Below are 23,703 nucleotides of genomic sequence, written 5' to 3' on the forward strand. Positions count from 1 at the left end.
CTGGCAGTGAAGGACAGGTCGATAGCGCAATGTCACTGTTCAGCGAATCGCATTGCTCCTAGTTTGTTACTCACTTTCCGGTAACCATATATGTCCGTACTCGTACCTCGATATCCTGTGTATGGCTTGGGGTAGCAGGGAAGAGCTCCACGGATTCAGTTCCTGCTGCATAGGATGACGCACTACATCAGAGCGCTTGTCGGTCTGATACGTATCCGATGATATTATAGTAAACTGGTAGAACACTGGCACCGATTTTAAATGAGGCGATGTAGTTGGTGGCCACAGCTGCCTAAGCATTACCAGCGGTCCTTCTCTCAATGAATCCCCGTATGTTAGCATGCCCATCCAAACTGCCGAAGAAAGACCGCCGGGATGGATTCTCCCAAAGAACAACATCCAACTGCTTGGCATAATTGAGAACATACTCGTAATCTGCTTGAGAGGCAAACGATGTGTATAAATATCCTGTCAATGGAGAAGATCAAGACCCCTCGATATCATCCCCTGCCTACATTGAGGTGACATGTGCGAACCTTCTTCAGATTTAACCCGGTTTCTCTCCAACTCCCAAAGTCGGATCTGATCTTGAACTGTTACTGGTAAAAGAGGTTTCTATAGGATAGGCCTGATCCACACCGTTCGAAGTAATATTATTCGGACACTCACGTTCTTGTGCATCTGGGGGTGTGCATGTGCCGTGAGATAACTTATAATCTAATTGTGTGGCGTTTAAAGGAAGCATCCCAGGAGATATGCGGAGAATTTACCTGGTCCGCAGTTATCCCGTTGGCAAGTGCCTTCTTGACACTCTCGCGAGTAATTGCCCCGATTACAAGGTTGGGAAATCGAGATTTCAAGGTTACGAAGAGATTGAGAACCGCGATCTGAAGTGGATTGTCTACGCAATGATAGTCCGTTTGTTAATACTACGACGATTGATAATGCTCCTCACCGGTATAAGCGTAAATGCGATAGTTCGTTTCAAGTACGATAAATCCCTCGCCATGCGGCCCTGTTCCGGAATTCTGGGATGTGGGCAGGGGAGATGAAGACGAGGTCAATGTCGTGGCGAGACGTGAAGGACTAAAGCGTCGTGACGATGGCTTGTGGGTATGACATCAGTTGGGAGTCTTATTAATTCAACGACTATATTTCTTGACGTACACTTTGCTGCCATACCAGCCCGTAATTTCTCAGGTCCGTGAGCATCGCAGTTTGGGTCGCCGTCAGGTTCTCAGTCGAATATTCCTGAAGCAAAATTGACGTATAGCCTGATAGACAGGTGGCGCGGAAAACATACTCGACCAAGCTCCATTGTGGATAACATCAACAGAAAGCTCAACACGTCGACTAGATCCATTTGTCGCTCCTGATCGCCAGCTTGGTGGATCATCTATGTATCACGGCAAGACAAGTATCGACGTACCTCTACCATGTATAAATACTGCACTAGGAGCTCCCAGAGCTGAGCATGTGGAGAATGTAGGAGAAACTGAAAGCCCGATGATGTTATCTGGAGAGCTCCGCCGCTGGATTCTCCATCAGCCTCCAGCAGCCGAAAGAACCACGAAGTCGACAAACTGTGCATTCGTCATAAGGCCACTACGCTGTAACAGGAATAGAACCTCTTGCGATGGCCTCGTAGGATAGTGTCCTGTTCCGGAGGACACCATGTAGTGCAGGATCGTCTATATGGTGAGCTTAATGGGCGGCCTGCGAAGCTCAGGGTCAACTGCATACCTCCCAACGCTCAAGAGCATAAGCATCCAAAGTATTGATATTGGGAGCTGGGTATTGCCGATCGGGATCTACCGGTACCCCGAAACTTCGACTCGACCCTCTGCAGGGATGAGATCTTAGCAGACGGGGTGAAAATTGACATAATACACACCCTCCAGTTACAGCTTGGCGTAGACTTGCCTTGAAGGTAGGATTTAGTGCGAGCTTCACCGGAGAGCTGGGAAGGATGTGTAACCGAGCCAGGGTCGATAATGAATCGCTGTAGACGCTAACATAAAGGCGTAAGTTGATGTATGTTCCAGGGGGGGAAAAAATAGCTGTACGATCTGCCTTCGCGCGTGACCCATGCAAACATTGTTGAAACGGGGACCGCAGTCTCAAGCCAGAGCAGGTTCATGACTAGCTGTCGCTGGAGCGGCTGTAACAAGCTGTGATTCGAAGTTAAATACGGAACCTGAGAACTAGCGGCGAGATTGACCGGAAAACAGAGAGACAGGAAGAAGGCCTCTGGTACAGTCTGGTGAGCGCATTCTGTGACTGAGACTGCAAGAAAGTGAGAAGAAGATGGGGGTCATCTTCATGGGTGGCGGGATCGCAGGCGGGGTTAGCGATGTCGACCGAAGGCATAGCTGCTGGCACGGGCCGGAGAAATAAAAATGACTTAGTCAGAGAAGTTCCCCTCGTGCCCGCGTAAGAGACTGCCGTCTCCTTCCGACGGCCTGATTGATTTTGTGAGCTTAAGTGGCAGGACGGCTATAATGGCCCCAGCTTTGCGTGCTCGAACCTGCCGTACTTTCTCCCCATATCGAGCCTAGCGATCTCGCTTTCCCACGGCGTGACCCAGACGCGAGTCGCACACGCGTCCCGCATCCTCGAGCATATTTCCTGCCGCTGACCATCATGAGCTCGATATCCATCCACAGCGCTGCACAGAATCGTATGTCAACTTTGTTTCTACATTTACCCTTTGGCCCACACCAGCCGTGTAGATCAGACAGGTCTGGTTCGCACTCTCATCTCTCAGGACCCAGGCCTTGTAAATGCTCTAGACGCGGTATTTGACATCATCTTCCTCCCATTAGCATTCCCAACCATTACCCTCAGGATGGCCGGGCTCCCCTTCACTGGGCCGCCTCGTCCGGTGCCATTGATGTCGTTAGAGACCTTCTTGATCGCAAGGCCGAAGTCAACCTTGGAGACACCAATGGCTGGACTCCTTTGCATATTGCCGGTAGGGCGCTTGAATCGCTTGTCATGAAGGCACTGACTATCATAATATGTCCTGATTGCTATGCAAAAGCGAGCGCCGGAAGTGAGGACGTTGTACGAGAACTGGTCGGCGCTGGTGCCGACGTGAATGCCAGGAACGACAAAGGGATCACTCCCCTGTGCGCTTTCCGAAAGGCTGCTTCAGTGTAAATTTTGGCTCATCACAAAGCATGCCCTAGCCATTACGCTGCGTCAAAATCTCGAGTAGACGTAAGGACATCAGCTTGATACGTTCGAGTTGGACCCTGACGTTGATGTGCAGATAGGGCGATTGCTAGTTGCGCGGGGAGCAGACGTATGTCTAGTACCTTGTCATGTTCCTCTCAGTACATTAATTTCTCAGTAGATCAACGCTAGAGATAGAGCAAACCAGACACCACTGTGCGACCCTTTCTGTTTCATACAAGCCATCCAGCTAATCAATACTCAAAGCCATCGGGCAGCCACAACAGGATCAACAGGATTTATTATCTTATTACTGAATCCACCTGAAGGGGCCGCTAAGACACGTTTGAATACTGCTGATCGCGTCGGTGTGTCTCTTGATGTATTGGCACAATCCCACATGTTCATCCAACATCTTTTAGGGAATACGCCTCTTCATCTCGCCATGGAATCTGCATATGCAGAGGCAGCGTGCCTCTTGATAGAAGCCGGTGCAGATAGAAGTCGTGTAAGTGCTATAAACAAGTAGCCAGACTGCTTCGTTCCGTCTAAATGCGAACAATCGCCTCTAGGAAAACCTGGATGGGGAGATGCCGGAAGATCTCGAGGGTGTAGGCGGACAAGAACAACGGAGAGCAAAGGCCTACGTAAATGACCGATGCGGGAAACGATCATAAAGATAGCGGTATGACGTTGAATGATATTATTTTGGCTGCGAAGACATCTTGGCATGAGAAGTGCGATTACTTATCTTTTCAGCGATTGCACAAGAATTTAGTGTTCATCAAGACGGTTCAGATCGCAATATACTACCTTAGTTCAACTCAGTCATCGCAAAGGGTATGGGACGAACAACATTCCGCATCTTACCTTGGGTTCAACTCCTTCTGGATGGACAAGAGCCATATCACAGCTGACACGGGTACACACGCATGCTGATGCTACCACAATGCAAGTTATGAAGAAGCAACTTTCTTGACATTTGTAGTGGCCTAGATTGGGCGCGCAGTGCTGAACAGCGGGACGTTCGCACGCACTCATGGTCTCTGTCATGTGGATGACCGATCTCCGTACAGATGGGCCGAGCGGGACGACCATGTACCGTTTCGACGAATCTGCACCGCTTAATTAGCCCGGCTAGGCTTCTGAAATGCAATGACACCTAAACCCGTGTCCATGGAAAGGTGACGCCTCTTCATACTTGATAAGCGAATGCGCTGACCCGCTGGTTCCGTCGCTACTTTTCTGGTGATTGTACACCGTTTAATTACCCTTTGCTGTATATTTTAAGTGGTCATATTTACTTCAGCACGAGCCTCGTTACCCGGCAAAAAGTGTACATTGGTGATTGTGCGGCGAATCATTGTTGCCGCCATCCCCAGATGAGAAGTTGGCTGCTAGTGTGCTATCATAATCAATTAGCGGTTTGGTATGGGCTCATTTCTAGGAATCGAGGTGAAATTGATACCCCTTCATTGCGTGATGTATGCCTTAGGGTGATGGAGCTATCAGCCTCTAAAGGCACTCAAATCTCTGCGCAGAGATTCAACAAAAATTCTGTATCATGCACCATAAAATGTTCAAGCGGCGACCGTGCCAAATCGCACTGTACATAATAGAATTGATATAATGAGAAAAGCACCACTCGAAACCAGCAGTAGTCGGCATCAGTTGACAGCTATGACCATCTGACTGTCTATCAAAATACCAGGGGCGCATGGCCATCATTCTGGTCTGAATCCTAAGCATAAAAACGGCACTGAAGATGACGAGGAGACTATACCATGAGGTGTGTCCGTCGGCGACACGTAGTTTCATCAACTTTGGGCCCGGTCTCGACGCTTCCCGCAGCGACATCGATGGGACATGATCTGACATTCATCCAGACGCTGGAAGAGAAGTCCAGGATCAATAGCGTATGAGTGGACGCCGTCTCCAAGTATACGTGTGGAGAACAATACTGCGGGTGGCACTAAAAGTTCCCAAATTTGGAAAACACTGGCAGTCGTCTCGCATGATATCTGCCGTACGTCGAGCAACCCACTATCCCGATACTCCCGAGTTGAAACATCAACAACAGGAAATACACAATCTGCGGACGGACAGATCGGGCGTAGCGGCCTACCATCAGTGAGAGGCAGGCTAGCGGTGCCTGTGGACTACGACGGTCCTCATTGGCACTCCATGCTCTAGGTATCGGCTGAATAATCCAGTTAGGGGATGCTGGAGCTCGTACAAGCTTGGTATTTTCTGCAAATTGTAGTAAGAATGAAGACTACAACGTGAACAACATGAGGCGGAGAGCGCGGCCTACCCTCAGGGGCCAGTTGGAAAGCCCGTCCAGCAAGCTCAAGCGCTGCAATGGGGGCTGATCAACTGCTTCGTCCATTTGGCGCTTCGTTGTCATGTTACCGAAACTCAGCACCGACTGGATCGACAATCTAATTAAACCTGTTCAGGATTTGCTCTACTTTCGCTTCAAGTTCGACGAACAGCGATCGCATAGCGCTCTCCGTCCAGTCTGGTAAACACAGTCGAACTGGCCGACACGTCTATCGGTTTGGGCCTCGTCCATGGGCAAGGGAACCAAAAAAATGAAGCAATACGCACTGTTACACGGTTCATTTCAACATTAGCGTGGGCTTCAGAGGGCAGGACAAGTTGTACGTACCTGAACCAAAGAACCTACAGCATGGTTGCCTTAGTCTTGTCGCCTGGTGGATAGCCCTCGTGTGTCAGATGTCGGATGCAGGATGGGAGCACGCCATATATAGAGTAAAGCCTTGATGCGGTGAAATCTGCTAATACGACATGTTGATTGCTTGTAGGGTAGAGCGAGGGAGGAGTTGAAGGTCCTGGCGACGAGATAAAAGGCCCCAGGGTCTATCCCACAACCAAGACTGATTCGAAAACGTCTGCGTACGCTAAGCAGCCGCTCGAGCTCATATAGAAATGGAGGGTCTGTTCCATGAGCTGGAATAATATAGTAGCTAGAAGATGGGGGAAGGAAGATTCATCAGCGTAAATTGAACAAAATTTGCACCGCATAGTACTCGCTTACTGTCAGTGACCCTGAAGACGTGGACGGAGTTTAACCCCCGCGTCGGCTTCAATTTGACCCACCATGTGCTTCGAGCCCTAGGGAGAGTGATCATAGACGAGAAAAAAAGCCGAGGGGCGAAGAAAAGCCAAGGGGCGACAAAAGCAAGGGCGACAACCTAGCGTCTGCCTCGGGAACATATCTCAACGGGCGACTATTCCTCGTCATCTGGTTGTCAAGGTATATCGGGTTCATCTTTCGTCTTGTTTTCTCGCACGGCGCTGCAAAATTTCGTGACATATAGACTGTGGGGCATATGAGTACTCTTCGCGGACGTCAAATATACAGGTTCGCCTCGTCTCCGTAGATAGACCAATAAGGTAGTGGTCTGTCTGTCTGTGGGATGCGCGAACTATTTGTACAGTCGGGGTCGGTCCGAGTAGTCGCTCAGTCATGCGTGGAAGAGTGGCTACTAGATTTAAAAATCAGCGCAAGGGTCGCAGCGGCTGAAGCCATCGGAACTGAGCCGATACTGTCGCATCCAAGTTCCCAGAAGGATTACGTAGGGCTTTGTGCGGTACTCGCACCCTTGTGTCCAGATGTGGGTGCACCATAACGTCGGACCGCATCGTGATGATTATGAACGACTGGTCCGCGTAATTTCCCCGACGAAATTGAGCTCAGTCACCGCGCGCGCAACATTGTCGTATCTCCAATCTAAACTTGGTCTAATCCTCGAAGAAGCTCACTAGTATGATCTGTCAACGGACACGGTTGTGTCCGACCACACCGACATCCCATGGTTTGCGTATCGCGCTCTTCTTTTGTTGCACCCCCCACATAGGAACATCAGAGATTCGACTCCATGCCTGCTTTATTTGGAGTCCAGATGAGCACCTGATGATTGGCTTCAGGTGAGTCCACAATGAGATCGGTCACGACATCGCACATTTCATCCGACGAATGATTTGGCAGCAATGAAGTCGCTGTGCATGACGACAAGGGTATTTCGACAGTCTGCACAGGTTCCTGACCCCCACGGTCTTGTCTCATGACGATACATGGTAACAATGGTCCCGAACCCAGCCCTGTGACACGCGTAATCATAATACTTCAATGATTGTAATATCAGACCCACCTGCCTTTCGACATGCCTCTGGTGGTGAGCTCAGGCTCGACCAGTCACCGCTCATACCATCTGATATTCTCTGTTCACGTCGGCATGAGTTTGATAGATTCATTACCAGTCTGCTGACATGCGTCGCATACTCTTGCGCACCCTTGCCACTGCTGGTCTGGCATTCGATCACCACGGCAGGTCCATGTCGCTGATTGGCGTATGCAATAAGTTCCAAACGATGGACATCTGTGAGACAAGGAATTCTAGCCGTCTGATGCTTGCAGGTACGTGCCAGCGTGACCCTCCTAGTCCGAAAAGTTCATCCTCCTTGACTTGGCATACCGTTCAGTGACGTTGAACGCTCGGCGGCGGATCTTTTATCTGCAATAGAAACTATAGGCTCGAAACAAGCAGAAAGGGCGACAAACTTACTGCAGACATGAATGCTTTTCAACGCGCTCTCCAGGGTTTGTCACTACGGCTGATGATGTAGAGTATCCAGCAGACGGTGATAATTATCGTCCGCTCCCAACGGGCGTCTCCGATTCAACTTACACTCCAAGCTTCGGCAGGTCACACCGCTTTCTAAGCTCCTACTGCCACTAGGATCGCTACTCAAACCACTCAGGTTGCAACTATTCATTCAACAAATTTCGAGAATATTTCAAAAACTTCTCTCAGCGCAAAGATCATAATCGTGGAGACTACTCCTAGAAGCTGTACCGTGTACGTAGCACTGTTTGATCATTCAGGCGACATTAAAACTATCAAAATGTCTACCAGCCGGTAACAATCATTCTTGCATTTACCAAGTCCAGTAACCTTCTCTCTAAAATCCAGGTCCCTGGAAGTCGCATGTTCACGCTCCATAAGCTTAAGGCGAAAGTGTGCACGCAGTGTCTTCACTGACGCCAGCTGATCACATGGATCCGAGCTCAAGGACGGATCACAGTTCGGAGGCAGTCGCAACCTATCTACGACTGCGCCACAAATTGTGACACCCTCTTCCAACAGCTCCGTTCTAGGCAGATTTCATCCCAGCACATTTGTTTGACAGGCCTTGGCGTTGACTCCTACCTTCATTCCGAGCAAGCGATCGCTCCATTCATCGAGCTTAAATATATTCCTTCGCGAATCTAGTTGGTGCGGGCCAAATACCCCTACCGCGCTCGGTAGGTTACAAATGGAGTCCGGCTATCGCGACACTCTTTCCTTGGCCGTGGGCGCCATGATAAAGCAATCCAACGTCCCGGACCGCAATACTCCAATTTCAATACAAGTTCAGGTTCACGGCGTCCTTAGGCTCAAGAACTAGGCATGTTAAGGAATAGAGCAAGTCGGTCGCCTGTGCAGGACGAGGTAGGTTGTAGTAGGCGTCCGCATCGAGCAATAGTTGTCTTCACCAGATGTGGTAGTCGGGCAAGCAAATCAATGCAGTTATATTGTGTTTTCTACATTCGCTTGCACTGAGCGAGGTCCAGCCTCTGCGGGATCTGGATAATCACGGAGGGGCCCTGAGTACGTAGCCGCATTCGCCGCCTATCTGCTGGATCCTCTCTACATCTCTAGTGTCAGTTTTCAATTCTTCTTAGGGTGGTGACACGATCGCGATTTGTCATTGACGAGGCCAATTTTTATATCAAGATATATTGCATTACGTGAGCTTTGTGCCTTCAGCTCCTGTACCTCTTGTCTGGACAGCCATCAATCATCAATACGCTTGGCTTTAGTAATTCTAGGCGATTCTCACAATCAACGAATGTCACTCCTCGGAGGCGTTAGCGACGATGAAGCAAGACCACAGCAATGGTTCTCTGGAAACTGACTTGGCCAATCGTTTGTGTGAGGCTCACGAGGCAGTATGGTCATAGCCACTCTGCAAGGAGCGTTAGAGTCTAGTGGGTACAATATTTCTGCGAAATGGCTCCGGGATCACGCGAAGGAGATTCATTAATGTCTTGCATGCGATTTGGCATACATGTAATGGTCGAGGATTTAGGAGTATCCGATCAAACAAGCGCTATGAGCTGTTTTGATAGAACTATGGCCGAGCTCTGAATTTCCGCAATGTGGAATGGAATTGTGAGATTGATGCTAACGCATGCCTTCTATGCCGTCTACAACGCTGGGAGATTGACTTCATATTGGGTGAAATAATGCTTATCCGGTGTTGGAACGTCCTCGGGAGATGTGGGTTGAGTGTGTAATGGAAATAACACACTTGCCGTCAGCTCAGTGAAGAGGAAGGTGTCTCACTTAACGGGTGAAAATAGTATGGGAACGCTTGGTGAGAGTTAACTTCAGTCAACCGTCTACGTTGGGCCCAAACACATCAAGATATCACTTCATGGGCCGTGCTGAATAGCTTCTCTACCTGTGCTAACGAAGATTGCGTTGTGATAGCCAAAGCATAATGTGTAAAATTGGTCCATGTTATACGTTGGGCGTACTTCGCTTCTCGACATACTCGATACTTCCCCGCTTAAAAACGTATAGGACTCAGGGACAATTTGTGGGGTCCCAGTCAGTCACCAAATCTAGAACACAGGTATAAGCGAGGACAGCCAGCCAGAAATAACAATTGCACCTTCGTTCAGATTATCCAGATGGGCGATTTCCACTGAAGTAAGCTCGAAGTCATATACATCGAGGTTGGACCTGATACGGGGCGGTGAAGAAGATTTAGGAAGTGGGATATAGCCCTAAGTATTCAAAAATGTCAGTTCGAACATGGATAACGCCATAATACGGGCCGCTACCTTCTGCAGTGAATAGCGCAAGAGGACTTGGGCAGGCTCCTTGTGGTACTTCTGCGCAAGATTTCTGATGGACGGGTGCGTAAAGCGATAACCCCGAACGAGGGGTGCCCATGCCTAATTCCAAATAGTTCCATGATTACTATTTCCGAGACCAAACAAAACTATGCAAATACGGACCTCGAGAGCGATATCGTGTTCCTTGCAAATGGCGACAATGTCTGTGCGAGTCATAAACGGATGAAGATCGACCTATCAAGTAACACATTCCGTGACGAAGTGGATTACTTCGATCTTTTGAGGAACTTACCTGATTGAGCACAGGTAATTCAACGCCAGAGTCTAGAATTTCCTTCAGATGCTTGACTCCAAAATTGCTAACACCAGCACTACGTATTTTCCCCTCATCTCTCGCCTCTAGTATAGCTCGCCAGCTGTCTGCGCGCTTCGTGGGCCCGCCAATCGGAGAGTGCATGAGATAGAGGTCGATATATCCTAGGCCACATGTCTCGAGCGATCGCGCGATCGAGGCTTTCGCCGCCGCATAGCCCGCATTGGTCTGCAATTTTGTGGTAAAGAAGATAGAGGAACGCGGTACGCCTGAAGCAGTACAGAAGTCCACAACTGCACGCCCGCATTGCCGTTCATTATAATACCATTCCGCCGAGTCCTTAGATAATGGGGGCGTAAATCGATCAAGCCTGAGCAAAAAACCGCAACGAGACGGCGGCTTACTATATGACGGTACCCAGCCTGTAACCAAGGGTGAGTCGCAGCTTGGAAGGCGAAGCTCCCCTCACCTCTAACGCATGTTTCACGGCTGAGTAAGCCTCATGCCCCTCCATCTCGTAAGTCCCTAAAACCCGTGGCATCAATTCCTCGCCACACGCGAAATAGATACTACCTACCGAAGCCCATTAGAGGGATCTCATTACCATCTCGAAGCTGGCGATCGTAGTAATATGGCGATTTGCTCAATTGTATGGGTACACACCTTTTGTGTCGACTCGAGACTGAACGCCATCGAAATGGAGTGGTGCCAATGAGATACGCTGTTCGGTTCCCAAGAAGAACAACGTGTCGAGAAGGGGAACGACCTGAAGGCGAGTAGATAATACGATCGAAGTGTGAGCATGATGTTTCAACCACGCCCCCAAGTCACGCTACTAGAACTCGGTGTTGCCTCGGGCATTCCTTTAGGTCGAGGCCACCGCGATCGAGGAGATTCGATAGCAAACAGCAAACACACGTCGAAGATCAAGCTGTAGACGATACCGAAGATGAACACCAAGAGTGAAGGTGCACGCAATATATAATACAGGTTGTCAATTTCGCTAGGAAAATCAGTTTTATGGCGATATTCCGCATCCGGTGAAGCCCGGGCCAAAGAGCAGTCAGGCGCGGACTCAGTGACTTGCAGTGCAATCCTGGGCGACTAGAGCTCCCTACTAGCATAGTACTACAACCTGTGTCAAGCCATGCCATTGCACGCTGGCGAGCGTTGCTGGACGTTCAAGCTCAAGAACTGAATGAGGCAGGCGTCTCTTCACTGGCACCGTTTGAAAAGCGTGAGAACGGAGCATTTGTCAAGACATCCGCCACAACGGATCGTCGAGTTTGGAACAATACATTTGTCTCCTCTTCACTACTCACCACCACGACCATTCACCATCGACGATATTCACAACTCACATTCTATAATTCCCTGCGGATACCAAGACGCCTGTCGGGCATGGCTACTGTAGATGTTGCAGGACCTGCCATCCTTCGTCGTCGTCACCAATCTCCTGAAATTATCGATGTTGATGCCTTTGAAGAACCAGAGATCTCGTACATTGGTCGCAGGCGCACCCAGCGAGGACCCATCCCAAATCAATCTACTAGCGATACGGCGGGACCCTCTGCAGGCCCGTCGCACTCCGGTTCCGCACCTATCATCATCTTAGACAGCGACGACGAGTCGCGTATTAACAACGCAGCAAGTACTACTCGGGGTATACCACGTTCCTTTCATGCGCATTTAGCCCATGTTGACATTATTTCTACAGAATTTCGTCCTCGCTTTATGTCTCCTCCTCCACGGCCTGTCCATCCAAGGTACATCCCGCCTGTACCTCCGATCCCCCATAATCTCAGAGGTCAGGGTTCCTTCCCTACTCACCTCATCTTGCAAGATCCTCTTCCCCCAGTGATTCGCCCCCGTGCCCAGCCTTTCCCTTTTGAAGCCCAATTCCGTCGACCGCCGCCGCGTGGGCCAAGCCCCCCAGTTCAGCTGCCGCCACTTGGTGTCGCGCGCTCTCACCATCAGCCTTCCATGGGCCTTGGTGGTGCTATGATAGCCCTCAACAGACAGAACGCTGTGGCTGAAGAAGCCAACCGCCTACGCGAGCAGGAACTACGAATCTCAAGGCTTGGTCCAGGTCTCGCGGCCGGCGCTGCACGCTTTGTAGACATGTTGGCTGGACCGCGCCGAGCTTTGGGAAATATTGCTGCAAGTCTCGACCTAGACCACTTTGACGCGTTCTTTGATGGTTTGTTTGGCGCGGAAGACATACATGGCGCCTATGGAGTACATGCGGGTGCGCCAGACACAGCGCGATCCGGACCCAGCGAACCCCATTACAAGCCGTTCTATACGCATCCGGAGAAGGCGATGCCTGGCTTTACATTTGATTTCGCTCCCTCGGAAGTGTCTTCAAGCACATCTTCTGTGACTATAGTTGAGGATAATGATGGCAACGGAGTCGCTGGTCCAAGTACAAGTGCAGCCATGGCTCCCGGAAACGTTGCTATGACTATGTCGCTTGTCTGTGCTCATTGCATGGATCCTCTCGTCAGGCCAGTTGAGGGTGCCAGCGATGAAGAGCGGAAAGACAAGAGGATATGGGCGCTCCGTTGCGGGCACATGTTTGACGGAAAGTGTACCGCAACGCTGATGCGACCTCCTGCAGACACTCGAAAGGATGACTCTCATGAACCTAGGGATGAAGCGCAAGCCAAACTTGACCCCGGTTCAAGTTCTAGTTCTGCAAAGGCTAGTTCTACGGCGACTAGAAGCCGGGGTAGAAGGAAGCCAGGGCTCGCTGCTGATATCAAGGGCAAGGGCAAGATGGTCGACCTCCCGGAGCCCGACCCTAGCATACCCGGCGGTTTTCCTGGTGCCATCCGTACGGAGCCAGCCTCCGAAGACAATTCGATGCGTTCTCGTCTACGATCTCACTTACCGTCAAGGGCCTCCGTCAGTGTCACCAACTCGAATGCGGAAGCTGCGGGCTTGTCGAATAGTCCTGCCCGTCCTATTCGTCCTTTGCCTAGAAGACGAGGTCAGAATTCGGCAAGTTTGAGAGGCAAAGGTAAAGGGCGAGTTAATGCGAAGAGCAAGGCTGTTGTCACAGCCATACATGAGTGGTCTTGCCCGGTAGCAGGATGTTTGCGCGTCCATGCTAGCGTTTGCATTAACGGGGAATGGAAGATGGATAAAGACAGAGGCGGTATTGTTGTCTATGTATGATTTATGAGAGTTAGTCGTATTTCTCGCATCTGTAGTGGCGTTATGCTTATCTTATTCATTTTACAGTTATCGTTTGTCTCGACATTGCACTGGTCTTACGCATCTTCGGCGAATTCATGAACCGAAATATATATTGCTCGCGCGCCTTTTATTCTCACCACTCGTGGTATGCAGGTACGTTCTGCTATGAGTTCGCATGGTCCGTCTGCATGTGGGCTATTACATTCGAATATTGCGTGGGTGAGGTTGGAATTTCGGTGATACATGCTCTGAGCCCTTGTACTGAGTAAGTTCTGCTTAGCAGAGGGAGATCAAGTTTCGGACGCACATTCCTGTGATAATGAGGTGAGTGCTACAACTCCTGAGGTGATTGTTTCCTGATCGAGTCGGCTGTCAGCACGTGTGTGCTTTTGACCACTGGTCCACGAGGTAGTCGTGTTGTTAATGAGCATTTGTCGCCATCCCCGCGGACGTCTCGCTCGTTTCGCTAAATGCGCCGCTCGAAACGAACGATCCACATGCGTTGTTATCGAGGCTAATACTGCTCTGAGTGAACCAGTCATAGCGACACGTCTGTCTAAGACCGAGCTCGGTCCACGGTGATGCTTACATGTGCGAACGATACGCTATGTCTCGGTGGAACTTCGACTGAGTTGAACCCAAATCCCATATGTGGAGGGTTTTGGTACAAGACTAGAACGTCAACAAGTTTCTGAGCGCGTCGCATTCGGACTTTCCGACACGCACTTCAAACTTGGCGTTGGAATATTTCTGTATGAGCTGATCTGATCTATTGACAGTTACATACATAAATGCATCCTTCTCGCTCAGGTTGTGGTTTTAGGGCTCCCATTGTCGGTTCAGACCTAAACCTATAGCTTGAGTGTAATAGTACCCTTTTTATTGCAGTTAATGAAACTTGATGCACGTAGTTATGTAAACTACGCTCTTGTACAAGCTTGCAATATAGGTGCACGGCGCGGCCGCGTGCCCGGAGACGGTACACTCCCTCATTGTAACCATGATCTTCGACACGCTGCCCGCTCGATGTTTTCATAAAATTGACACGCACAATCGGTCCTGTGGAGATAGAAACATCTTTCCACCGAGAAAGAGCCCAAGGGGGGCCCGAGTTGTCCGGATGACAGATCTTCCCTCCGATTTTGGCTACAGACATGAGCCACAGTGACCAGCCTCATTGTGAACCAGACTGTCGTTCCTGGCCCACAATATGCACACGAGGGGTTGTCGCGCTCCATATATCTACTTGCTGCTTGCTTTGCGTTTGCACAAGAGCGGGCCTCACCTGACGACTTACGAGATTCACGAGACTCACGACAGTGATTCAACGATATCGATATGGCCGTTTCTGACGATGTTTCTCCGAGCTGCCCTCGTATGTATCGGAGAGAGTACAAATGGACGAAAGGGGTGAGTACTGTCGTAATTATATCAAGAGCCTGGTAGGGAGATGATCATTAAGCAGCTTAGGAAATGGGAATCTATGCCATGCCTCCGACTAAAGCCAGAGGGAACACTCTTCGACTGTGGACAATGTGGTTTCGCAAACACGCTTGGCGCTACATGCCCTTGGTGCAAGAACGCTCACGCGAAGCCAGTCCAGCCAGCGTCCTCCCCACGACGGAGACGCGTCAGCGCTCCTCCGTTGTTGAGCGAGGCGCAAAAAGAACAATTGGTGAGAATAGAGAAGAGGATACGAAAGAGGCTTTCCCGCCCGCTGTCTATAGACACGACTGCGGGAGTTTCATCCCGTCTGGTTGCCTCCCAGGTGTCGGGGAGTATAGTCCGTCGAAGACATCGCTATGCCGCCGTGTATTCGGCCACCGACATCGTTGCTACGGCGGCCAAGGTTTGCTTCTGCCTTTGTCCTAGACTCTCATTCAACCCATTTACTCCTTGAACTTTTCTCCTGAAGGACCCTGACGCTCATTCATTCATACACGAGCTTGCAAATATCCTCGGGAAAGGTGACCAGGCAAACGATGCACGGCGCCCCTTATTACTAGACTCAACGCCAGCCCCTTCATTGGCATCTGTTGACATCGTCAGAAAACCTGCTATCTCGCCGATCGAAGCTCCGCTACCGCTTACAACGAATGCGTTATCGCAAAGGATGTTACGACACAAACAACGAATGGTGATAATGCGCCAGCGCTCCTCTCGGTCTCTGCGCAAACGCTCGAGTCAGTCATTTTCGAATGTGTCTGCTAGACGCTCCGAACACAACACTACGGTCATCATGCAAACTGCTATTGTGCCATCGACTGAGCCTGCCAAAACCACAATAGCGTATGTTCCCCTCGGACATCCCCAGAGACCTCTCTATACCGCCATTCGCAAGAACATGTCGCCTCCTGTGCCTGTTGACTTCGTACCCACTCTAGACTACACCTCGTTCAGTGCTGCGGTGCAAACTCGTGAGTCCAAATCACTAGACATCCCTCGCTCTACGACTCTTGGGCGCTCGTTCGGTCGGCACACACCTATCCCTGCCTCCGAATGGACCACTGGCTGCTCTTTGAGCGGGGAAACAGAGTTGCGGATTACGCTTGCCCGCTGTCGATCGGCAGACGATGACATATCTGATAGATTTGTTTGCCCGAAGAAAGGGGGAGTGGTGAGAGAGAAGGTCAAGAGCCTGGGGAAAGGCCTGAAAGGCTTGTTCCTAGGGAAAGCAGGATAACGTGTGAGTGTTCGTTCTGCTCTGCACTCTCGGACACGGTACGCCTACTCTTGGCGATTCTTGCGGTCTCGCTGACAATTGTTCATCTTTAGCTAGAGTTTACTATGTCCACCGTTTGCTCCGCGTCCTGGTCGAACCCATGACGCAACCCTCTCGTTACTCTGGAAGTGGCGCTGGAGGCTTTTCTGCGTGACTTGGTCATGGATCAGGAACTTCGCCTTCATTAGAATGATCAACTATGATTATTTACGACCTATGACGCCATGATGAAATCTCATGTATGTCTTCTACTTATGCCACTAGATTGTTGACTTTTCAGTACTTGTCTATTGGCTGCCAAAGCGTTTCCATACATCAATATTCGGGCCGTCGGCGAATAACGGAACATTGACATGCTTCTCTGTGATTTCCGTAGACAGTAGACGGATGTGCTACTCCCTCATCAAGGCCCCTCATCTTCTTCCATTCGATGCTCTCCGCATGACATTTCGGGCTTTAGTTTCCAAAGTTCAAAGACAAGTAGCCCCAACGGACTGTTTGTTTTAATGCTCTATCAGCTGCAGAACACTAAGTCTGGGGTGGCGACTGATATCATTTTGATTTGTGCGCTATCGACGAGTCGTTCTCCTGACTTGACAGCTGTATTATCTCTTGTCAGGATACATGTGTCTAACGGCGGCTCTATAGGCGTTCCCTTTTACTATTGGATGCTGCTCGGTCTGCTGGTCTGCTCTGCTGATGGACCTTCGAAGGAAGGTCATAGGACTAAGTATAGCCGATGGAACAAGGTAACGCGCTAGACGAAACGTATTTGAGACGCCTCTTGTACGTATTACACGCGGGGGATGTTGATGAACAATCGCTCAATTTTTCTGTACATGTTGGGCGGCACCAGCTGCAGCACCAATCTCGGGTTTCAGAATACAGTCGAGGTCAATAAAGTCCTTCATGAACTGCACTCGTCCTCGGTCTAGCAGTTCCGCGATAAAATCACCGGTCCCCCTCATTTTTGACCTCATATCTCTACGTTGGATCCGTTTCCCATCGCAGCCTTGACGTGTGAGGGATTGTTCAGACCGAGCGATCTAGGAGGCGTGCGGGTGTTTCAGATGATGAGTACGTGTTGAGTGTTCGCAGCCAATCTTCGAAACTTGCCGCCGCGGTATATTTGCTGTTATCTCTCTCTTACGTCATTGTGCGCGCTCCAAAAGCAGCAGCAGCGAATAGGCCAGGGCGTCGTCCCGTGCAAACGTTGTTGTGTCAATGAAATCGCGAGGTGCCTAAGAAAGTCGAATGGTGCAGTATCCAGAGCGGAGGAGCCGACGTCGACTCAGACTGCGGACGACAAGCGGGAACAGATTTCCACAGAGCGGCCGACAAATTTCGATCGATTACCTTGTATACGCGGTCACGTGATCGCGCCAGAGCGGCCGGTCAACCTCCTCCGGTTCTGGAGATAAAGAGTCACCGAGAATGTCAATTTCTCCAGAGCACCCCCGTCCCACCTCTCCCCTCTCGCTCTCACTTCCACTCACAATACAATGCCGCGCCAGCAACGGGACGATTCGCCCGACGAGGAGACTGCTCTCTTGTCGGGCTCCAAGACGACTCGCAAGGAGGCTCGCCCTATAACCCCACTTCCTAAGCTGCAGATCGGAATCCTCTTGCTGCTACAGCTAGCGGAACCTATTAGTTCACAGTGCATATATCCATTCATTAATCAGGTATATGCGCTTTGTTCTCAATATGTGTGGGCATGTTAACCTCGACCCATCGCTCAGCTTGTCAGTGAATTAGACATTACCGGTGGAGATGAGAGAAAAGTAGGATATTACGCCGGGCTGATTGTAGGTTGTACATATCTGATTCATGTGGTATGTGCTCATGCTGTGTGAGATAGGAGTCCGTCTTCTTCTTGACCGAGGCCATGTTTGTCATGCAATGGTCTCGTATATCGGACTATGTTGGACGGAAGCCCGTCTTACTGATTGGAATGGCGGGTCTTTGTATCTCGATGATATTCTTCGGTCTCTCCAAGACATTCTTGCAACTGATTATCAGGTTCGTACCTTTTTTGTCGTTCGTTTCGAATCGATGTCGTCCAACTAACCCTGTACATCAAGTCGCTGTATTGTTGGGGCGTTGAATGGAAACATTGGCGTCGTTAAGAGCATGGTTGCAGGTAATACTCGCGGCAATCGTTCTTGAGCCCATAGCTGATCTCCGCTGTACAGAGTTGACTGATTCCACAAACATGGCGCAAGGTTTTGCCTTGATGCCAGTCGTTTGGTCTGCGGGAGCGACTATCGGGTACTTCCTTTTTTTTAAATAAAATCATCACATTACTGTTGCCTGACTGCTTCCGTACATCAGACCATTCATTGGAGGCCAATTGGCCAAACCACATGACAGATGGCCGCACCTTTTCACCAATCGCTTCTGGAAAGAGTATCCATACTTCCTCCCGTGCTCCGTGTCTGCTGCCTTCTCCGCACTCACCATCGTGATCATCTCGCTCTTTTTAAAAGAGGTAACTCGCGTCCCGCCGTCAGTTTGTGCTCCAACGCTTACTACCCGGGTCCTTCATAGACCGTTCAGAAACAGCCCAAGAAGCAGAAGCAAAAATCTGTCCGCCTCTTGGTCGAAGATAGTGTAGACCTACGAGAGGAAGCGCTGCAGACCCCCGCGCCTCTGCGTGCACTGCTCATATGGCCAGTATTGCTCTCGGTCGCAAATTACGGTTCACTCGCGCTCCTCGACATGATTTACCGCGCGATCCAGCCGCTTTTCTTCTCAACACCAATCGAGTTCGGCGGGCTGGGCATGACACCTGCACGGATTGGGACTGTGCTCGGTGCGTTCGGGCTCCTGAATGGCGGGATCCAGGCATTATTTTTCGCGCGTTCGGTGCGTCGCTGGGGCCCGAAGCGCGTCTTCATGGTTGGCATGTCGTCATTCGTCGTGCTCTTCGCTCTGTTCCCTGTCATGAACGCCATCGCGCGGGCGTCGGCGGGCGTGACCTCGCTCGTGTGGGCGCTCGTCTTTCTTCAACTCCTGACGTCAGTGGTGATGGACATGTGCTACGGTGAGTGCGCCTGCGCTGCTCGGTGTTGAGGCTGATGCTTACTGCTCGTTTTTCCATGCGTAGGGTGCGTCCTGATATACGTCGCGTCCTCTGCCCCGAACAGACGATCGCTGGGCGCGACGAACGGGATCGGGCAGCTTGTTGCGTCGCTCGTGCGTGCGATCGCGCCTGCATCTGCGACGTCGCTCTTTGCGCTGTCCGTGGAGCACAACTGGCTCGGCGGGTACGCGGTGTACCCCGTCCTAATCTGCCTCTCATGCCTACTCTTCACGGTATCGACGTATCTCCCTTCCCACGCGTGGAACGACGAGGACCACCGCTGAGAGATCGGGCGGATACGCTATGATCAACCAAAACATACTTTGACGTGTGTCCATTCCTTTCTTCTCCAAAACCTGGATGTTGACGATCGTCGCTGACGCTAGGACAAAATTCGGCTTCGCTGCTGGACCGATGACTGCGACGACGACGACGACGACGATTTTCCGATGACTATACGGATCTTGATTTGTTGATGACCATCTTGGCATTGTAACCACTTGCATACGAGATACGAGGGACGATCCTAGTTCTCAGCACTTTGTATCCTAGATAGATATACCCCTGCATGGCTCGCCAAAGAATATATCTTGGCATAGATTTGTTCGTTCAATTGCGTCCAGGGTGCACGCTGTAATCGTCTTGAGTGGCAACAAGTCCTTTGAAACATTGTGACTGTCCTGTGCACATGAGATACGAGGGGGGTTTACGAACAAGTTTTGTTTGGTAAGGAGTATGTATTATCAAGATATCAGACCTGCAGGCCCCACGATCGTCGACAAGGGATCATCGAGTCGCATCAAGTGAGAACAATCACTCAAGTGCGCAGTCCTTAATGGCTGCGCGCCGATCTCACTATCATCGCCGATATTAGGTCTCGCGCTCACTCACGCTCAGCATCAGAAGTGAAACGAATTTCAGGAAAGCGACAGCTAAAACGGATAATTTACGTGTACAGACAACATGCAGATGATCCCTTCGTATATGTGGACGAGCGACAGAGGTAGTACATGTGCATTTGAGAAAGAATGGGTGGATATGCACAGCTATGGATGAATAAGGGTTGAGTGTGATGATATGCGAGGTGGGTTCGAGGAAATGGGGGTAGAGTCATACGGACATTCGGTGGGTGTCGTAAAATAAACGTGACAGGACGACTTATACCAACAAACCAGGGAGGACATAGGACAAGGTCAGGATATAAAAGTAATGCAAAATGCGAATGAAACAAGAACGTATATGCTGCTACGCAGGCCAACTATCGTGACTCGAATGTGCGATTCACCGATGCGAAGAGATAGAACAGAAGACGAAGCGTGAGCGACCCGCGAGACGCCGATGGGGCCAGGATGACGTAAAATGCGCGGTTAGATGCAGAATGAATGGCGGAAGCGGGAGCGTGTAGCAATCGTGACGAAAAAAAGGAAGCGCGAGATGCGAGAGCGGACCTGCCAACGACGAAGGGATGGTACGCAAATGGAGAAATAAAGCCCCTCCGAAAGGGACCAGGGATTATGATGGCAGGACGGCCTGCACAGCGTGTATTGATGCAGGAGTGTTCGACACATCAGAAGCGAGGTCTACGACCGGGTCTGCGCGTAGGGTAGATGGCGCGAAAGAACGGAGCTGAGTATCAGAACAAGTTATTTGATGTTTCTCTTCGGATGGGGCCTCGCCGTCAAGGCTTCCAAGTGAGTCTCCAAGGGAGTCTGTGTCAGAGCTAAGGCTGCCGGGAGGCTGACCAACTTTATGGTTGTCGTCTAGGACGAGTGTCACCTCGGACGAAGATTTGAGAGTCAGGGATGGGTTTGCAACAAATGGCGTGAGGTGTTCCTTCAGGTACACTGAAGGCTTGATACGACCGTCGGCACTACTGTCGCTCACGACCGTCTCATCGCTGAGGCGTCTCTCGAGGCTTACGGAGCGCTTGTGAGCATCCTGAACGAGGCGCTGGCCGGCAGTGAGCCCCAGGCTGAGGCTTCCGTGGCGACTGGGGGACTGGTCCCTGACTATGCGCCGCTTCTTTGCAAGGCTGGGTGGTACCGGAGGCTCGCGCACGTGGAGCTTAGGGTGCGTCGAAAGGTATCCGCGAGTGTCAGGGCGGGGGCGCGGGAAAGTGGAGAGCGGAAGGGAAGGGGGAAGGAACATGGGAAGTCCGAGCATAGTAAAGGGAGAAGTGAGGTTGGGGAGGGAGACGGAGGATGGGAGGGAGTCTGGGAACTCTGCACCGTCGGGGAAGGGATACTCGAAGCGCGGGGAGAGGTCGAATGGGGTGCCGACGATGCCTGAAGAGGGGGAATGGAGGACAAGGTTCTCGAGCGAGAGATGTGGCTTGATGGGCTGATGGGACGCGAGCGGGATATGATGCGTCTGCACGCGGGAGTGAGGGGCGATGCGGAAAAGTGAAAAAATGGAGACTGACTGCAGTCACAGCATTGCCTTGCTCTTGGGGAACGAGGACCACGTCGTCGAGCTCTGGATCAGGCGTGGGGCCGCTTGACTCATCCTGGAGGCTGAACGGGGCGGAAGCGAGGATAAGAGGTTGATCATTATCGAAAGACGAGGCAAGAACACTTGTTGACGGGACGGTAGGCATGGAAAGGGGAAGACCTCAGTCGACGCTGGGAGAACGGCCGGCAACGGTCGCGCGTAGGGAGGGGAGAGCAGGAGGAGGAGAGGCGGAGGACAACGTCGTTGCAGACAGGCTCGAAATGGTGGAGTCGGTCAAAGGGGAAGGCGCAGGAGACGAGGGTCCCCGCACCGGTCTCCTTTGGATGATTGTCCAATGCGCGCAGCCCCGCGGTCTCCTAGGCACCCCGTCTTGGCTCATGCCTCCCGTGACCGCGTCGCCGTATCCACGTGAGCCAACCCGGCAATACCCGGAACCGGCCTGCATCCAAACACGTTTTTCTTTGCGTACACGGCCATCCCCTGCACTTCAAGTTCCAGCTTCTCCGCTCGCCATCTCCTCGCACGCCCTCCCTACCCTGGGGGCCGTCTCCGTATCGCACAGCAATGGCAGGCCGAAGATTCGTCATCTCGTCCGTTCGCGATTCCGACAAGCTTATGCCCGCGCGGACCGAGAATTACCCCGGGTGCCTGCGCCATTCCCTGGAGGCTAGCAATGGAGTACAGTGCTCCCCCGCTCGCTTTGGCCACCCCCTCGAGTTGACCTGCTCCGCGTCCCAGCAGGTCTGACGAGTGCGCAGTTCGGAGGCCACAGACTCCACAAGGGCCCAGTCCATCGCGCCGTCTAGACTTGCGTTATCGGGTTATCTTTCGTCTTTCTTGGCACATTTCACGCGCTCTGCACATTTTCGCCGATTTTGCTCCCATTTGGCTCCCGCAGAACGCGTCGCCCACAACTTCGCGAGATCTAGTTATCTATATCGCCCGTGGGTATATCGCCTTGAATCGTATGTCCTACAGTCCTCGTGTCGTCCCGCGGTGGTCTGACACTGAATCATCGACGTCATTGGTGACGACTCCGAGTCTCCGACTCACTGGAATCATTTGTTGCTGCGAGTGCACTCAGTCGAGCTAGTCCCCGTTTGGCATCGATCCCTGTAACATCCGTCTTATGGGTGTTGGGATGATGGCAACATGGGCTGCGAGCATTTTGGTGGAGATTAGACTCGGAATAGGCTAGTATTTCTCCATACAATCATATCTGATGCTTACTTCCTGAGAAGTACCGATGCTTGGGAATTCTGCAATCCTCATCTTAATACAATTTTTCCACTTCCTGCAAGGTGCAGCATGTCTTGTGCCGAAGGTCGCGGGCACTGCATCCCATCTCATGCCTACCCGTAAGCCTTCCTTGATGGTCCCTCTCGGTATTTGATGTTACCGCCGGTATCTGTAAGAATCTGTTTGATCATATATACGCAGAAGTATCGCGGAGCGGACCATGCAGTCCTTCCTTTGAGTTTCAAATTCTGGCTTCACATTCTGACCCCTGGCCGGTGCGTGTGACATACACCGTCTATGAGCGTGGTTGGCTGCCACTGATGAGTTCTTGCGCGGAGCTGTATAAATCATCAGACATAGATCTTGTCTAATCTTGTCTGCATCCGCGGGGAAGTTTTTTCTTCCAAGTTCTTGCGTACAGAGCTTCGGCCCAGTGCGATGTTCGTTCAAATCTGGAACGTTTCCCAATCCCCCCTCAATGGTTGATGCCGTTTTGGAAGAGCTTCATTATGGCATACGGCGTTGTGCTGATTGTGTCAAGGGTGACTAGCATCTTTGTTCGAAGAACCGCCGTTCTTCTG

At 51.1% G+C, this 23,703-nt stretch overlaps 7 protein-coding genes across 7 annotated transcripts; 4 read left to right on the plus strand and 3 right to left on the minus strand.

The window, feature by feature from the left end:
* Window positions 1–292: 292 nt before the first annotated feature.
* On the minus strand, window positions 293–2,370 carry FIBRA_06491 (uncharacterized protein; the record flags this gene model as incomplete). Its single annotated transcript, XM_012328213.1, has 13 exons — window positions 293–468; window positions 537–615; window positions 670–717; window positions 771–901; window positions 956–1,106; window positions 1,168–1,251; window positions 1,304–1,372; window positions 1,430–1,532; window positions 1,585–1,691; window positions 1,744–1,843; window positions 1,895–2,011; window positions 2,067–2,171; window positions 2,222–2,370. 13 exons carry the CDS (start codon window positions 2,368–2,370, stop codon window positions 293–295), a joined length of 1,419 nt encoding a protein of 472 aa, XP_012183603.1.
* A 273-nt stretch (window positions 2,371–2,643) lies between these two features.
* FIBRA_06492 (uncharacterized protein) lies at window positions 2,644–3,854 on the plus strand (the record flags this gene model as incomplete). The annotated part of the gene is made up of 9 exons (XM_012328214.1): window positions 2,644–2,680; window positions 2,733–2,797; window positions 2,848–2,974; window positions 3,044–3,131; window positions 3,192–3,222; window positions 3,275–3,307; window positions 3,359–3,545; window positions 3,600–3,685; window positions 3,750–3,854. 9 exons carry the CDS (start codon window positions 2,644–2,646, stop codon window positions 3,852–3,854), a joined length of 759 nt encoding a protein of 252 aa, XP_012183604.1.
* A 6,020-nt stretch (window positions 3,855–9,874) lies between these two features.
* FIBRA_06493 (uncharacterized protein) lies at window positions 9,875–11,117 on the minus strand (the record flags this gene model as incomplete). Its single annotated transcript, XM_012328215.1, has 8 exons — window positions 9,875–10,039; window positions 10,097–10,210; window positions 10,274–10,345; window positions 10,404–10,763; window positions 10,829–10,846; window positions 10,894–10,949; window positions 11,002–11,038; window positions 11,088–11,117. The coding sequence occupies 8 exons, from the start codon at window positions 11,115–11,117 to the stop codon at window positions 9,875–9,877; spliced, it is 852 nt and encodes a 283-aa protein (XP_012183605.1).
* A 708-nt stretch (window positions 11,118–11,825) lies between these two features.
* On the plus strand, window positions 11,826–13,604 carry FIBRA_06494 (uncharacterized protein; the record flags this gene model as incomplete). The annotated part of the gene is made up of 1 exon (XM_012328216.1): window positions 11,826–13,604. The coding sequence occupies one exon, from the start codon at window positions 11,826–11,828 to the stop codon at window positions 13,602–13,604; it is 1,779 nt and encodes a 592-aa protein (XP_012183606.1).
* A 1,509-nt stretch (window positions 13,605–15,113) lies between these two features.
* On the plus strand, window positions 15,114–16,308 carry FIBRA_06495 (uncharacterized protein; the record flags this gene model as incomplete). Its single annotated transcript, XM_012328217.1, has 3 exons — window positions 15,114–15,300; window positions 15,353–15,474; window positions 15,541–16,308. The coding sequence occupies 3 exons, from the start codon at window positions 15,114–15,116 to the stop codon at window positions 16,306–16,308; spliced, it is 1,077 nt and encodes a 358-aa protein (XP_012183607.1).
* Window positions 16,309–17,849: 1,541 nt separating this feature from the next.
* Window positions 17,850–19,716, plus strand: FIBRA_06496 (uncharacterized protein; the record flags this gene model as incomplete). Its single annotated transcript, XM_012328218.1, has 8 exons — window positions 17,850–18,032; window positions 18,090–18,155; window positions 18,209–18,369; window positions 18,432–18,490; window positions 18,543–18,618; window positions 18,682–18,838; window positions 18,898–19,393; window positions 19,457–19,716. 8 exons carry the CDS (start codon window positions 17,850–17,852, stop codon window positions 19,714–19,716), a joined length of 1,458 nt encoding a protein of 485 aa, XP_012183608.1.
* A 1,228-nt stretch (window positions 19,717–20,944) lies between these two features.
* FIBRA_06497 (uncharacterized protein) lies at window positions 20,945–22,028 on the minus strand (the record flags this gene model as incomplete). The annotated part of the gene is made up of 2 exons (XM_012328219.1): window positions 20,945–21,802; window positions 21,855–22,028. The coding sequence occupies 2 exons, from the start codon at window positions 22,026–22,028 to the stop codon at window positions 20,945–20,947; spliced, it is 1,032 nt and encodes a 343-aa protein (XP_012183609.1).
* Between the last annotated feature and the right edge of the window lie 1,675 nt (window positions 22,029–23,703).

This window comes from Fibroporia radiculosa (assembly GCF_000313525.1).
Source record: "Fibroporia radiculosa TFFH 294 genomic supercontigs, scaffold7719, whole genome shotgun sequence".
NCBI lineage: Eukaryota > Fungi > Basidiomycota > Agaricomycetes > Polyporales > Fibroporiaceae > Fibroporia > Fibroporia radiculosa.